At 35.6% G+C, this 17,012-nt stretch overlaps 1 protein-coding gene across 1 annotated transcript in view; it reads right to left on the bottom strand.

Moving 5' to 3' along the window:
• Positions 1-17,012, bottom strand: part of ISPD (isoprenoid synthase domain containing) — a 308,561-nt gene that overhangs the window by 99,113 nt on the left and 192,436 nt on the right. The window contains exon 9 of the mRNA XM_003782721.3: positions 10,585-10,716. Within this exon, the coding sequence (XP_003782769.1) occupies positions 10,585-10,716 (132 nt within the window). The remainder of the gene's footprint in view (positions 1-10,584; positions 10,717-17,012) is intronic.

Below are 17,012 nucleotides of genomic sequence, written 5' to 3' on the forward strand. Positions count from 1 at the left end.
AAAGTGCAAAGACTATAATACAAAATTTTAGCTGGAAAAAAGTGGTAAATTCTTGGTGGTACGCTTTTTAAAAACTATTTCCTTATATTCTTCCTGAGAGTTTCAGAATGACATAGTGATTACAAACATACGAAATATAAACAATGACGGAAGCATAATAATCATGAATAGTGTCTTTGTAAAACATCTGTGTTCTTTGTCCATTAAAATCTAACGTCTAAAAGAGTCATTATACTATAGATGTGTTTATTATTAAACCAACTCATTTTCAAATAGCATTAGTATGGAATTGTCACTCTGCATTCAGTAAGAGGCAGTTGACTCTTAATTAAAATATACTCCCTTACAAGTTACCAAAGTTGAGTAATGAGATGGAAGGAAAACTAATAAACCTCACTATTTTCTATACACAAAGCTATAGGCCAAACATTACTCATCTCTGATCCACAATGGAGAAAGTACCTCCGTAGTTCTCATTGTGATGATAATCAGAAATGCTCAGGGGATCTCTCAGAGACAATAAACACTTTTCTAATTTTATAAACCATTTGCTTTTCTATGCACAGACTGGGGATGAAAGTAAAAATTGTACATAGGAACAAATTCTATAACTTTTCCACTCTCATACCAATAAAATGATTTGGACAGATAGTTCCTGATTCTGGACAGCACTTAAACTTTTCTCTAAATAACATATGATATCTAATGGTCAATAGGCCCCAACTACTTCAAAGTATTCAGACTCCTTCCCTTGGGCTTAGAATTTCAAGTCTTACAAATTATTTTGACTTCACATTTTTCCCGTCAAGTTTCACCTTCCACCCTACTTGATGGTTTCAAGTCTTCCAGCGTGCACGTGATTTCTCCACTTGGTTCAGTTAATCACTGCAATTTTAGAGTTCTTTGTACAGCTGCTTCTGCAGTTTGGATAATTAGTGTTTTGTAAAATGAAAATAAACAGAAAGATATCTCCCACATTCAAGCGTTATTTAAAGAAAGGACTACATAAAACTGATGTAGGCAGTGCACACACAACACATTTTATTTCAAAAGGCTGAAATAATGCCATGTCCATCAGAGAAGCTTCAATTTTCCAGAGACTAATTACTCGATTTCTTCGTCCAGCCTGTTGGTCATGCCTTTTTTTTTTCTTTTTACTATTTATTCAAAATATCTGAAATTGAACTAAAACTAAAATTAAATCCTCCTTTCATTTTTCATTGATACTAATAATAAAAGAGGAGTTTACAGGGCAAATAACTTACAGGAAATCAGATGACCTCCAACAACATTCCTCAACGTTTTCTCTAAGTCCACAATACATTTTTCTGAAGATTACAAATAGGACTTCAGTTGTCAGATTCATTGACTTTTTTTTTGTTGTTGTTCTATTGTTCTTAATTACAGCAAGCTATTCCAAACCTCTGAGATGCAATATCTTCTGGAGCAAATGCTTATGTTTTTAATGTAATATATCTTCCCTTTCTCAATTGCAACACCACCATTTTATAGCAATTATTTTGAAATACTGGCTTCACTAACCTGACTTGCAATATAGCCTACCTGTAAATATATGCCTCCCCCACTAATAAATGCCCTCATTGTAACAGAAGGTAGAATATAATGTCAAAATAATTTCTTATGTTATCACATGGGTTGGGATAGTGATGAAATCCAACCAAAATAAAAATAATAAGGGATAATGCTAAAGATTTTTAAAAAATCATCTATTTCTAATAATTTATCATTTGTCCTAAGTCTCTTAAGAGAGACCCAAAATGTTCTCTATTTCCTCACTTTACCCTACTGCCATTGCTTTTCCCGTGTGTTTTCTTCAATACTGAATCTCTTTTTAACTATATACTTATGAGTAGAAATGCAATGAGAAAAATGTATAGTATATAGTTTAACAATTTGGAGATAAAATATTTCATTTTCCCTCTTCATAATGATCTGAATTATGGTCTTCTCTCATAACTTCTTCTAAAAACTCGGCAGTATTACTATATGAGAAGTCTTCCAAAAAGTCCATGGAAATGCTTATGAGAAAACTATGCATGGACTTAAAAGTTCTTTTGCACCAAAATAAACTCTAACTCATAATAGCATGTCTGAACAGGATCTAGCTAGGAAGAAAGGTAAGACATCAGTTTGATAAGCTTCCCTATTTGAGCCAGTAAGAATTCTGCTAAAATTGAAGCAAGAACAAACATGAAATTTATGAAGTTTGAGTGAAAGAATAGTGAAATCACTGACGCTTTCTGAGTTTATGGGTGCCGTGCTGTAAAGCTTAGCAGCTGGATAACTTGTTTTATAAGGAGATGACAAGCTGTTAAAGATGAACTCCACAGCACCAGACCATCGACATCAATTTTTCAGGAAAAAATTTATCTTATTTGTGCCTTAAATGAAGAGAACCAACAATTAATAGCACAGGCAATAACCAAGGCCGTAGACATCTTTATTGGTTCAATTTACACAATTCTGAGAAAAATAAATAAATTTAGGGAAACTGTCCACTAGATAGTTGCCAAAACTGTTGTGCTCAGATCAGCTGTAGACAAGAGCAGAGCTTTCAATGGAAATTATGAACAAGTGGGGTTAAGATCCTGAAACATTTCTTTGAAGTAACAAGAGATGACACAAGGCTCTACCAGCAGTTGGGTTACCAAGAGTTGGAAGTAGGCCAGTCAAGAGCAAAGATCACGGCACCAGCATTTTAGGATGCTCATGTGCTCATGTCATTTTGTTTTTAGATGCTCTGTAGAGCCAAGGGGAAAAAAAAAATTTATATATATATATATATAGAGAGAGAGAGAGAGAGGATATTTTGAGAAAGTTAGCCAAAGCTTTAGCAGAGTAACACCACCAGCGTGTCCTTATCCACCACAACAATGCTCCTGCACATTCCTCTTATCAAACATGGGCAACTTTGTCAAGAGTTCCGCAGATCTCTGTAGAACTTCCCTTCACCCCACACAGAAGCTGCCCTATTCCAAGTGAGATGACATGGAGGTGCAGCAAACATCAGCCCTCCCTCCTCTCCACTGGTCTAATAACTACTGTCCAACGCATGTATATCAAAGAAGGTTATCTATGGCTAATTCACCTACAAAACAAAGCTATATAACTCCATCCTATTGTGTTCAAAATATATGCCCTTGTTAAACTTAAAATGTTTCATCTCCTAGGCTAAGAACTTCATGAGGACTGAAAGAATGTTGGAAGCTTGGACTCGGCACAGAGCCCAGCACAGCGTGCAGTTCACAAAAGACCTGGGACACTCAGAAAGTAAGCTATATGATTGGACTTAACATGAATACAAATATTTGAAAGCAAATGTAAAACTGAAATTTTTAGGTTGAAACATATGAAACAAAAAAACTGTAGAACAAGATAGATCTTTTAAGAATGTATTTAAGAAGACATAATTTAAATGAAATGTTTCTTATTTTTTATTAGTGTAAGCTTGATGCCTAAATGGATCTAGCCACTATATAACTGAGAAAGACATCAATTTAAGTGACCTGAGAATGTCTACAAAGCTGCTAAAGATCAAGAACTTAAAGATACGGCTGAAGATGCCCACTTCAATATTCCTTCATTACTTTTTTTTCACTTATAGGCAAATCCTCTCTCATAATAAAAATTAGAAAATAATGATACAATTGTACTAATGTGTTGGATATGGATCTGACTCAAAGCAAACTGTTTAAAAATAGTTGCACAGATAATGTCAAAAATAAGTGCCTGTTGCTGTGACCCTCCATCACCCTGCGTTATGCTGTTGCCACTCTACATGTCAAAAAAAATTAAATATATACATATATATTGACGTGTGTACATATATGTACATGTATATGTATATAATTGGCATGTTTCTCATGTTAAACATTTATAGCCCTACTTAGTTTATATATTTAGTTACAATCCCCTTAATTTGCACAGGGATGAATAGCAAAAGAATATACCTAGTTGATGGCCTAAATATCAGCACTCTGGTATTACATGGTAGGCAGCGTCTGGGATGGCTCCCAGTGACCACCACACTCCTGGTATTTGCGTAATGAATGTAATCACCTTCTCTGAATGTAGATGGAACTTAGTGACTTGCTTCTGGTGAACAGCATATAGTAAAGGCAATGGGATGTCACGTGGGATTTACTACAGAAGACTGATTTCTGTTTTACTCTCTCTCCACTTTCTTGCTTGTGCTGATGTTGCAAGACACATGGAAAGAATGTGGTTAAGAATCAGACGTGGGCCTCAATCTAGGCACTCCTGAATTGGGAAAAAGTAAGGCCTCAGTGCAGCAGCCCAAAAGGAACTGAATTATGCCAAGAGCCACATGGGAGCGAGTGAGGAGAGGGCCAGAGGGCCCACCGAAACTGTGATATTAAATGCTGTTTTAAGCTACTAAGTTTGGCTTAAGCAATAATACCTGACAAATACATTTTTCAAAGAAGTAGTCATTAATTTTCCGTGGTAGTAGCCCCTACTTAAATTTTCATAAAGTTGCATCTTTTATTTAAAAAAAAAAAAAAAACGCGGATACCACTAAGCAGTTGTATGTAGTATAAAAGGAATAAGATTTGTTTGACAGATTGGTAGGGTGACTATAGCTAAGAATAATCTATTGTACATTTCAAAACAGCTAGAACAGAATACAGTGGCACCTCCATAGTTGACCACCTGCACACACTGACCACCTCCTTAGTTGATCTAATTTTCATAGACCAGATACACAACACATGTATGTATCAGTACAGCAGGCCTAGTTCCTTATGTTGACCACCTATGTATGTTGACCAGTTTGTTACAGTCCCTTGGGTGGTCAGCCTACAAAGGTGTTGTAATTCAACTATTCCTAGCATTAAAAAAAAGAATATATTCAATGTGAAGGACAACCCAGTTGCCCTGATTTGATCCTACACATTATTTAGATCTATCAAATCACTACAAGTATCCTGAAAATATGTACATCTATTATGTATCAATGGAAAAAAGATTTGTTGCTAAAGTTTTGTATCTAATATTGCATTTCACTTAGATGTGTTTAGGTAAAAAAGGGTTTAATGCCACTTGCTAATGAGGTCTGCCAAGTAAGACTAACCAAAGTCCCTAAAAACAATTTTGTTTTTCAAACAATTTTAAAGACATTATATTTAATAAACTTCATATTTTCCCAAAGAGTGACTAAGTCTAAACAATAAAAGCCGAAACAATATTGAAAAGTGAAAAAATATTGCGTCTCATAAACATTCTCACATCTCAAAAGCCTGATTATTCTGAACAGGGTATTACAGATTTCCGTAAACAGATTTGGTATTGCATGTTTGGCGTGCATGCCATATGATTCAGTGCCATGGAAAATACTGTGTGTTTAGTAAATAATTCCCAGCTAAATTCCAAGTAATTGTTCGTAGAAGGAAACTAAATTCCTAAATTTCTAAGTCTAACCTTACCCATGATTATCATTAAGAAAAATTTCTTTATTCTGCTCCTTGGTAACATATGGGCATTTGTTCTCCAATGGTCATACATGCTGAAGGGATGACTTCTAGTTCTAGAGGACACAGAGGAAATGAGGGCCTCTGAGATGAAAAGACTGGTGTCTGTTATACCCTATACATTCATATCCTAGGGGACAAAGATACAGCAGAGAAGTTAGACCTGATCACGTATTTCTTGTCACATGATTATGATTTTACCTGAGATAATTACAAGGGGATTCATAATTAAGAATTTTCTGGATATTCTTTACAGTACACAGAAAACCTCTAAACACGGAGAAAGACAATATATAACTCATCAAGTAGAGTGATCAGGTTTATACTTTATGAAACAAGACCAATTTACACCCCTTTATCTAATTTCATGTTGTTAATAAAATAATATCATTTTATCATTCGTTATCCTGTTTTGAAATTTATGAGATTTATACAATGATCCTCATAAATATTTTACAATTTTTTTTTAACAAAACCCAAAATTCACAGGACTGCTTTGGAAATTTTCTTCCTTTTTATATGCCTTCCAGATCTAAAGTAGTAGGAACACAGAAAGGTGGACTTCTGGAGAAGAGAAAGGTAATGGCGCTCCTCTGTTTCCTCCCCTGACCTCTCCAGGGCTTGTTTCTGCAGCGCTGCCAACTGGGGCTGATCTTAGAATGAGATCATTCCCCAAACAATTGTATATCATGGACCTCCATCGTGACTGGTACAGCAAAATTAGATTAGTAGTGACAAATTCAGAATACAATACTTTATAAGTACAAATATTTAAATATGAAAAAAGGGACTAAGATCTTTCCTATGGATTAAACTATGAAAGCTCATTTTAATTATCCACAGTTATGTTTATACAGTAATTTTTTTTCTTTCCTAACACTCAACATGAGGGTATATATGGTTATTTTAGAAGGAGGAATGGGTCTGGTTTAAATTTATTCAACAAATTGTAAAGGCAAACTCTAGGGTGCACTTCTAATCTAGAGAATGTATTTCCAATCTTTCCAAATTCAAGTGCAACATGAGGAACCGGCCACTGGGTGATAAAGTCAGAAAACTTTCCACAATGTATAAACGGCAAGGCCAGTAACAGGATCCATCGGACTAAGTTTAAGCTATCCACAGAGGGGTTATTTTAAAGGATGATTTTTCTTTTTGAGGTTGAAAGATTACTTGAAAATCAATTTTGAATAAACATTATTTGATGCTTTACATTGGCACAGTTAAGAATTCAAGGGCATTCAAATATTTAATAAAACTCCCCATGATCTAAAATCAATGTACACATATGGGGTACCTCTGGAGGTGAGCAAAGCATTTGTCCGGGTTTCTTATAGTAGTATTAAAATATGGAAAAACTTCTGAAAGATGATGGTTAAATGCATTTGTCAGTAGATTATCAAAGAAAGATTGGTAATTGATCACTCACAACATTGTAGAACATTTATAGATAACTATACAAGGAATCAGTCCTTCCTCTTTTCCAAATCAGTATCTTTTTACAGGTATACATGAAATACAGACATCTAACCTGTACATTATAAGCTATGATCTGAATCAAAAACAATAGAAAAAAACAAGTTTAGATTCACCAAACACAGAAACTCCTATATGTATGTAAAAAGAAAAGTCTATACAATCACAAACAAGATTAGCAGAATCATGTGTAAAGTTTTTTAAAAAGCTTAATTATATTCAACTATAAACAACATATATGTTAACACCAAAGTTACAATAAAAAAAAATCAAAGACCATGTATATTATCAGAAATATCACATACGAAATAATGTAGGTCTTCTCTGAGAATGAAAAAAAAAAAGCATGTATATGGCACATACTTTCAATACATGCTCTTCTAAGGAGAGCTATTAAACTGAATGCTTATCCAAAGAAGTACTCAATGAAAAATGATGAAAAATCTAGAAATACTTCTCTAATCAGAGACTTATAGGGATATATAATAACTACCTAGGAAAATATGCTAATGACAATTATAAGGAAGGGTTAGATTTAAGGAAGAAAGTGTAATGTGCAAACACTATAAAAAGGTGCATCTCATGGGCCCACAACACTATAGTCTCACAACACTATAAAAAGGTGCATCTCATTGGTCTCAGAACACTATAAAAAGGTCCAGCCCCATGGAAAGCACAAACCAACTCCCCTTCTAAGTATAGGTCTTTTCTGTGAACAGTGACTAGAAGTTTCAACTTAACATATCCTTAGTGCTGACAGAACACCAGCATTAACTAAATGAAAAAATTCATACTGAAATAAGACTGTGTCCAGAAGGCAGCAGTTTATTTACTTAGGAATACTATTTGCAAATAGCATTTTCCAAAAGTTGCTACTATAAACCCTTAATCTTCTGAGTTCTCCATGAGCTTACTCCAGTAAATGAAAAGTGGCATGCCCTTTTCTTCAATTTGGAGATGTGAAATGTTCATTAGTATGCTGAAGATTCATTCAATCTGTTTAACTCTATTGATGTTTCCTAAACTTTTTAACCATATCTTTTCCAGTAGCATGTCTGGTGGACATCCTAGGGTCTTTGGGTAAATATCCCCTTAGATGAAATTATGCATTGCTCAGTGAGTTAGGTTACTGAGTCGATTCACAACTGTGTCTTTGAGGACAAAATAAAGCCTGGTATCTTAAACATTCTCAAATACTTGAAATATCTTCACTATTGCATACTTAAGAGGAAACATGTAATGCATAAATAAGCTATCTTTGCTCCCTAAAATGGTGACAGACATATATTATAGGCTTGAAAGGTTTATCTCCTTGTCCAATCTTGGTAGCTTAGAAGAGAGCAGGGTTAGCAGGTCCTCAGCTCAAAATAACAAGGGTCTGAAACCAAGCTCCAAAGGCGTCTCCTTTCCAAAAAGCCCACTTTCCCAATCAAGGAGTTTTCACAAGTGCAAAGCCACGAAGACAGGTATCCCACCCCCTAAATAGGTATGGTACGCTGGATATGGGGATACTTTCCACCAAGGTTACTAGATATAGCAGATAAAAAAACACAAGATGCCCAGTTAGATTTGTATTTCACATACATAGAAAAGTCTCGGCTCGGCGCCTATAGCTCAACCGGCTAAGGCGCCAGCCACGTACACCTAAGGTGGCGGGTTCGAATCCCCAGCTCGGACCCGCCAAAACAACAATGACGGCTGCAACCAAAAAAAATGGCCGGGCGTTGTGGCGGGTGCCTGTGGTCCCAGCTACTTGGGAGGCAGAGGCAGGAGACTCGCTTGAGCCCAGGAGTTGGAGGTTGCTGTGAGCTGTAATGCCACGGCACTCTACCCAGGGGGACAGCTTGAGGCTCTGTCTCAGGAAAAAAAAAAAAAAAAAAAAAAAAGAAAAGTCTCTAAAGCAAGTATCTTCTATGTAATATTTGGGATATATTTAACACAAAAAATTACAGTCTATCTGAAATTAAAACCTAACTGAGCATTCTATATTCTATCTGGCAACCCTTCTCCCTACGAGAAAGTCAACTGCAGTGTATACAGGCCCCCTGTCCTGGGACAATGAGTTCCAGGAATTGCACAATATAACAGGCTCCCATTTCTCTGAATTTCAGATTTGTCTCAATAAACTATTTTATATCTTCACAAAGTGGCCTCAGTAGTATATGTCTACAACTCATTTGTACAACACAAGGAAAAACACTGATTTATTTTCCCATGTAATAATCTGGAGTACCATCAGAAGAAAACAGTTTATTAAAAAAAATTATTCCCAATTGAGGATACAGACCTTATTGTTACTCTGCCAATTATCCATCCTTGGGCAAGTACTTGTGTCCTTAAGTCTTGGTTGTCCTGAATTCAATAATTCCTATAGCACTAATATTTTACAATTCCATAATACTAAGTAAATGAAAATTTGCTTTGTTCTTGATGACTAAACTAAGGTTATGCTTGCATATTTTGGAAGCGAAGGAAACCACCACCTCAACATTAAAAAATAAAACAAAACAGGGGCAGCGCCTGTGGCTCAAAGGAGTAGGGAGCCGGTCCCATATGCTGGAGGTTGCAGGTTCAAACCCAGCCCTAGGCAAAAACGGCAAAAAAATAAATAAATAAATAAATAAAACAAAACAAGGGACCAGCAAAAGATGGTCCTTATATTTAATTAAAATCTACTGTTTCAAAAGATATGTTACCCACAGGCTAAATATGCTATAAATAATTTTATAAATAATAGCTGCTGTTCATCATCCACATATAACTTTAAATACCTTCCATTTTCTAGACAGTCAGTACCAAATCACTTTTATTCAAGACCACTAAAAAAGGCACTTAACAGTTGAACTATTGGCCTCCTGTGTGGTACCTTCAAAAAACTATAAAATGCTGGTAAGTCTGATGAATAAAATCTATCCACTTTTTCTGACAGATTCTCCAAATACGTTCTTTTAAAAAGTTATTTCTTGGCATAAAGAATCTATAATGCTAGTTCATCTCCCCTTCATTGTAACTAACTATTAAACACAGTGACAATAAATGTATCTCTCCACTTACCTGCCACGCTCTGTTAAAATGTAAATGCCAGGTATTGCTTTCAAGTGATTAACATGTTGGGGGGGAAACACTTGACTAATTTAGCAAATACAAAAATAAGCAATTTCAATTATATCACTGGCCAAGAATTGTAGCCTGATAGGGTTACCAGTTAAATATAAGAATTCAGTTAAAGGTGAAATCCAAATTTCAAATTCCAAATTTGGAACATACTCACAAAAACCTTTGCTTATCTGAAATTCAGTTTTAACTGGGCATTCTGTATTTTTATTTGCCAAAACTGACACTCCTGTGTGAAATACCCATTATGAGATAATTGCCGATTTATATCATTTTTTTCTCTTAATCAAAACACTTGTTGTAATTTTTATTTTTCTTCTAGACTCAAGAATTTCTACTATTATAGCACACACTCAGATGAGCAATTTTCAAGCCACAACTTTCCTTATCATTAATACCCCTTTTCTTTTAACAAAATCGAGTTTTCACCATTAAAATTGTAGTCTATAAACATATATTCCAAAGACATCAATATTTTACCTACCTGTGGGTAACATACGAGAAGGCCACATAACAAAATATTTCTTCTCTTCATTTCCTTTGCAAATCCCCTAATCCACATTAGATTTTCCATTTTCTGACCAAGAGTTGCTAATTTAAAGTCAAGAAAATGTACCTGCAAAATATAAAAGGCAAAGTTTAGAAAAACATTTTCTCCAAAAGTCACTTAAAAAAAGCAAATAGTAAAGAAGCTCAACACACATATGATTATAATATTGCAGTTGTTTTTATTAATTTGTATTAATTTTGAGTTATGCTTCAAGCCACAAATATTTAATAACACCAATGAATCCTCCTTTGTAAGTACAGATATAGTGAAACTCACTAGGAACACAATGTTGAAAAATATAAAATGCTAATATTCTACTGCCACTTACATCAGAGTTAAATGTCTGAAAAATAAGATTTCATCAAATCATTCAAGTTAATTCATTATTTGTAACAAGGCTAGCTAGCACTATACAGTGTTATATACGCTAAAAATTTAATATAAATAAAATTCAAAGGGAGCAATTATCCAATTAAGTATATTAAGTATTTTTAAAGAATCCCTTTCAAAATAATTAGTAACTGGTATCCCCAAGAAGTAATTATTCATTTCTTAAGGAAAACCCAGAGGTCTTTTATATAGAATATTTTTAAGCAAAAGTAGTATTTTTTAAAAAATATTTAATCATTTTTTAAACTTTTATTGTTTGTAATAAACATAATATTTGTACATATTTATGTGATATATTGTGACATTCAAAGAATATATAATGATTAAGTCAAGGTATTCAGGGTATCCACAGCTCAAGTATTTATCAATACTATGTATTAAAAATATTTCAAGTCCTCCTTTTACCTATTTTGAAATGTACAATACATTATTTACTACAGTCACTTCACTCTGTAATCAAATATTATCACTGATCTCTTCTATCTAACTGTATGTCTGTGCCCATTAATCAGCCTTCCTTTACCTCCCCCCGACCTATACCCAACCCTTCCCACCCTCTGGCATCCATCATTCTACTCTCTATCTCCATGAGATCAAGACATTCAGCTCCCATCTATGAGTGGAACATACAATATTTGTCTTTCTATACGTGGCCTATTTCACTTAACATAATGACCTCCATCTCAACCACAGTCGCAATGAATGACAGGATTTCATTCCTTTTTTTGGCTGAATAGTACTCCATCATGTATATATACCATATCACCTTTATCCATTTATCCACTGATACACACATAGGTTGATTTCATATCTTTTCTATTAAAGTATCTTTTGTTTAAATTTTAAAGATGTCAGAGTGATATTCCCTCATTTGTCTAAACTATTTAGGTTTTACAATATAATCTTGTCTCTGATGAGATATAAAAGACCTTAACAACAACAACAGCGCCCAAAGAAACAATTTTTAAAATGTGAATGCACGTATAAACATTGAAATATGCATATTCTTTTGCAATATCGAATTTTGAAAACTCAATTATATTGCTTTATATGTATTTATGAACTGGAATTACTTTAACAATACCCACTCTCATACTTTTATACCAATCCTTGCTTCTACTCTGCCCAGTGTATGAAAGTGCATTCTATAGAAAACACGCAATAAAACATCTTACCATGTTCCTTATGTAACACGTGGAAAAAAATCTTGTTTCTACCTATCACACTACACTTTTTCTTCCCAGGGAAGAATGCTTAAATAATGTCTATTTTTAACGAGCATTATACAATGATGTGTAATACATATTAATTTAGTAGATATTCAATAATATTTCTTGGAACTTTTCATTAAATGTAAGTAAAGACACAAACATACAGTTACTTCCTCCTGAAATCTAAGAAGACAATAGACTTTAAAATGCCCAGTCCAGAGAAAATCTAAAGAGTAGACAAAGAGGCTCGGCGCCTGTGGCTCAAGCGGCTAAGGCACCAGCCACATACACCTAAGGTGGCGGGTTCGAATCCAGCCCGGGCCTGCCAAACAACAATAATGGCTGCAACCAAAAAATAGCCAGGTGTTGTGGCGGGCGCCTGTGGTCCCAGCTACTTGGGAGGCTGAGGCAGGAGACTTGCTCGAGCCCAGGAGTTGGAGGTTGCTGTGAGCAGTGAAGCCATGGCACTCTACCTAGGGGCTCAGCTTGAGGCTCTGTCTCAAAATAAATAAAGAGTAGACAAAGAAGGCTCCACGTTCCTAGCTCAGTGGTGAGGGCACCAGCCACATACACTGGGGCTGGCAGGTCCGAACTTGGCCCAGGCCTGCTAAACAACAATGACAAGTACAACAACCAAAAATAGCCAGGCATTGCGACGGGTGCCTGTAGTCCCAACTACTTGCGAGGCTGAGGCAAGAGAATCATTTAAGCCTAAGAGTTTGAGGTTGCTGTAAGCTGTTGACACCATGGTACTCTACTGAGGGAGACATAGTGAGACTCGGTCTCAAAAATAAATAAATAATTAAAATAAAATGAAGAGTAGACAAAGAAAAGTAAAGTTTTAGAAGACAAAAAAAAAAAGAGAGAGAGAGAGAGAGAAGGTTTAAGGATTTTCTATTTGCCACACAGTTGAATTACCCTGTGACCTTGGGTGTTCACCTTACCTAGCTTTGTTTCTCTGGAAACCCACAAAGGTGAAATTTCAGCTGTTTACCAGGCCACAGTTGCTTATGATAAAGATAACACCTGCCGGGCAAACCACAACTAGGCTAGGCTAGAAGAACTGTGAATGAACTATAAACAGTAGACCTTCTTTTGGTGTTGCTTAGCTTGTAACCAAGTGTTTCCCTACCTGGGATCTGGATGCTTAATGTTCAGGAGCTACTGCCAGAATGTTAGTTCTTGTTTGTAGCCTGAGCCTTCTAAAAGGAAGGCTCACATGCCTCATCTCACCCCTTAGCTGTCCAGGAGGAGTTGTGGGTGGTCTCACTATACTGAAGAGAGGTGGTGAGCTAAAGACATTCATCTCCACCCCACCTTTTTTTCTGTGCCCTATACTCATCTATAAAATTAAACAAACTACAGTAGTGTCACAAAGACATTTCAACCTATGAATCTGAAATACTGTGCTGAACCTAAAATTACTGGCAGGTGGCTGACCTACAAAAGGCAGGCTAATTCCCAAATTTTGGAAGTTGCAGTCATGGTAAGAACCTGAAACCAGGAGATGAGCTAAGGGTATAATAAGGTCTTCTCATGAGCCTATGCTACAAAATAGCTATGTACTTCCAGGCCTCCTGGACTGTAGAACAACCCTGTTGTTTCAAGTTAACAGTGTCAAGGCGTTAATACAATTTAACTTTCTGAACTGCATAAAACCTCTATTACTTAGATACCGTGAAGTTCCAATGGCCACCATGCCCCTCATAGTTGATGTGAATAAAGTACCTGAAAGACTTTAATGTAAAATTTAGGCAAGCTCACTGCCAGCCAGCATGGATATGTGAAGAGCCAGAAATTGCTTGTTCACTACAAATTTTCCTAAAAAAAATGCTGAGTTCTGAAAAACTCTCATACTCTGTGTGTGTGTGTGTGTGCGCGCACGCGTGCGCACGCGCATGTGTAGGGGGATAGTTTGTGGTAAAAAATAGTAAAAAGGAAAAAATATATAAGACCAAGAGGACTCTAATTGATAATTACAGACTCCATGGATATTTGGAATGCACAAAAACTAAAGAATGGAAATATTAATTATGTTAATTGGAGAAGGAATGAGGCATACTGTACAATGGTGACTAGAGCTCTGCAAGTCTGCAAAGTGAAGCTGCCATTAACATCAGCTCAAAAGGAAGCTTAAGCTCCCAGGAGCTGGGGCATCTTTCTGGAAGTCAGTTGATAGCAGGTGCTTATTTTTAATTTTCCTAACAGAATATTTGAAGGCTTCTGATTCTGGTGCATCAACCAAGTTGACATTTTTCCCCCTTTCTTCCTGAGGTTGTAATGCTACCCTATTTTGCAGACATCTATGAGCTGATGCCATTCCACATTGTATGGACCTAACTCCCCTACTTAATGACCAGACACAGCTAAGTTTTCTTAAAGAAACACATGTTATACCAAAATCATCTAAGTTGAATATAAAAACATGATATAATTATTTCTAGAGTTCCAGAAAATTCATGAGATGTCTAAAGAAAGATGATTTTCATTCAAGCTATAGATCTATAAAATGAAGCACAGCCTAGTTCCTTGAAACAAGTTAATGCCCTTAAAAAAGAAATCAACAGGCCAATACTGTTCACCACAGAGTCCATAAAATAAAGAAATTGTGCATAAAAGTGAATTCAAGGAAAATTATTTATAAATCTACAAACTGACATTTCTTTGTTATCCCTACAAACCAAGTGCTTAAATTATAGAAAAACTTGAAGACAGAGGAAAAATATTACAGGTCCTTTTCACGAATACTTACTATACTCTGAGGATTGGGCTAGTTGATACAATTAACTTTTAAAGAAACACAGATATGGATCTTAACCTTATAAAACATATAATTAGGTTAACAAAACTCAAGCACAAAGTAGGATGTATCAGAAAATTCTCTTGTACCGGACGAAAAGGGCTCATGACATCATGAAAGCAGAAGATAATCTTCAGCAGATGTTATTCCTAATACTATGAAATCTAAGTTTAAACTTTACATGGTGCTACTACTTTTGAATTTCTAAAATATTCCAATTACTTCTGTGTTTTAAGAAAAAAATATCAGTTGGTACAAAAATACAATCAATTTTAATTTCAAAAAACTAGGCAGGTTTATATAACCACAGCTGAGGGTCAGAGTAATCATGATAGCTCAGGAGAATGTAAATGTTTTTGCCTTAGTAAAACAAACTTGTAGCCTGAACAGGCTTGCATCTATTAAAATGCAGCAAAAAAATTCATCTACCATGATTTCTTCTGGTTTGCTTATACCTAAAACAAAGAGGGTTTTTTTTTTTAATGTCTTTTTTGCACTGTTCATTAATTCACTACATGGAAATTACAGTGAAACAAAGATTCCCACTTACCATGACATTTCTAACAGTTCTTTCTCATACATACATTTAAAAAGATACGGGTAGCCTTCCACCCTCCAAAAAAATACGTCTAATTTATCTAATTTCATTTTATGAAAGATAGCATATCTACTCATATAGATTGGTAAACTGTTTAAACATTTAACATATGGATAACTTTATGGCTTTGTGGGTGGGCGAGATTTCTGGCACTTAGGGTTTAGAAAACGATCTTCTGTAACTTGTATGTCTTTATTAATTAATTAATTTTATTATTTTTTTTAAGACAGAGTTTCAAGCTATCGCCCTGGGTAGAGTGCTATAGCATCACAGCTCACAGCTTCAAACTTTTGGGCTCAAGCTATTCTCTTGCCTCAGCCTCCCAAGTACCTGGGACTACAGGTGTGCGCCACAACCCCCAGTTATTTTTGTTGTTGTTGCAGTTGTCATTGTTGTTTTTTAGCTGGAACCCAGCTGGGTTCAAACCCACCAGGCTTGGTGTGTGTGATCAGCACCCTACCCACTGAGCTATGGATACCACCCCCTGTATGCCTTTATTACACATCTAGTTCTAACAAGCTTCATATTTGTCAAGCAACCATTTAACATGTTCCTGGTCCCAAATGAATTTCAATTAATTACTTTTATATTTTTAAATATGATTTTCAAATGAATAAGTGAATAAATAAATAAACCGATAAATAGTGATTTTCACTTGTCTCTGAGGACAGGTACATTAATTTTAAAACATTAAATATTGAACAAAAATTCATAAAAATACCATATTTTACAAATTCTATCTCCAGAATCATTCCAGAATTCTGTCTCCTGAATTCTCATTCCAGAATTTATGTTCACAAAAAGGCCTCAATAGCTAAGTTTGTGTAACAAGGGAAAACAGACTATTTATTTCACTAAGAGGAAAGTCAATTCATATAGCCTGTGTATAAACTCCAATAAGGCATTGCTTAATGTCTCACAAAGTGGAAAGAAGAATAAATAGGCAAAATGAAAGTTCTGCTAATTACCAAACAAATGAGTTAGAACCGGTAGATAAACCAGAGAGGTTCTCTGATTCCACACGGTAGTTCAGGGGTCCTCAAACTTTTTAAACAGGGGGCCAGTTTACTGTCCCTCAGACTGTTGGAGGGCCGGACTGCAGGCCTTAGGACAAGTCAGCTGCTAGGACAGGCAGCGGAGGCAAAAACACGGGGCAGGCCAGATAAATGTCCTAGGTGGGCCGCATGTGACCTGCGGGCCACAGTTTGAGGACGCCTGCAGTAGATACTACAAAATTATCAACCTATGTGTATAAAAAGCAAATTGTGTGAATTAAGCCCAATATCTTTAAAACAGCTTTTTGAAAGAAATACAAAGAAAAACTGAGGGAGGCAAGATGGCTGACTGAAGCCAGCTTCCAGCA

The sequence above is a fragment of the Otolemur garnettii genome, unplaced genomic scaffold (genome assembly GCF_000181295.1).
Source record: "Otolemur garnettii isolate 467f Iridium unplaced genomic scaffold, OtoGar3 scaffold00005, whole genome shotgun sequence".
Taxonomy (NCBI): Eukaryota; Metazoa; Chordata; class Mammalia; order Primates; family Galagidae; genus Otolemur; species Otolemur garnettii.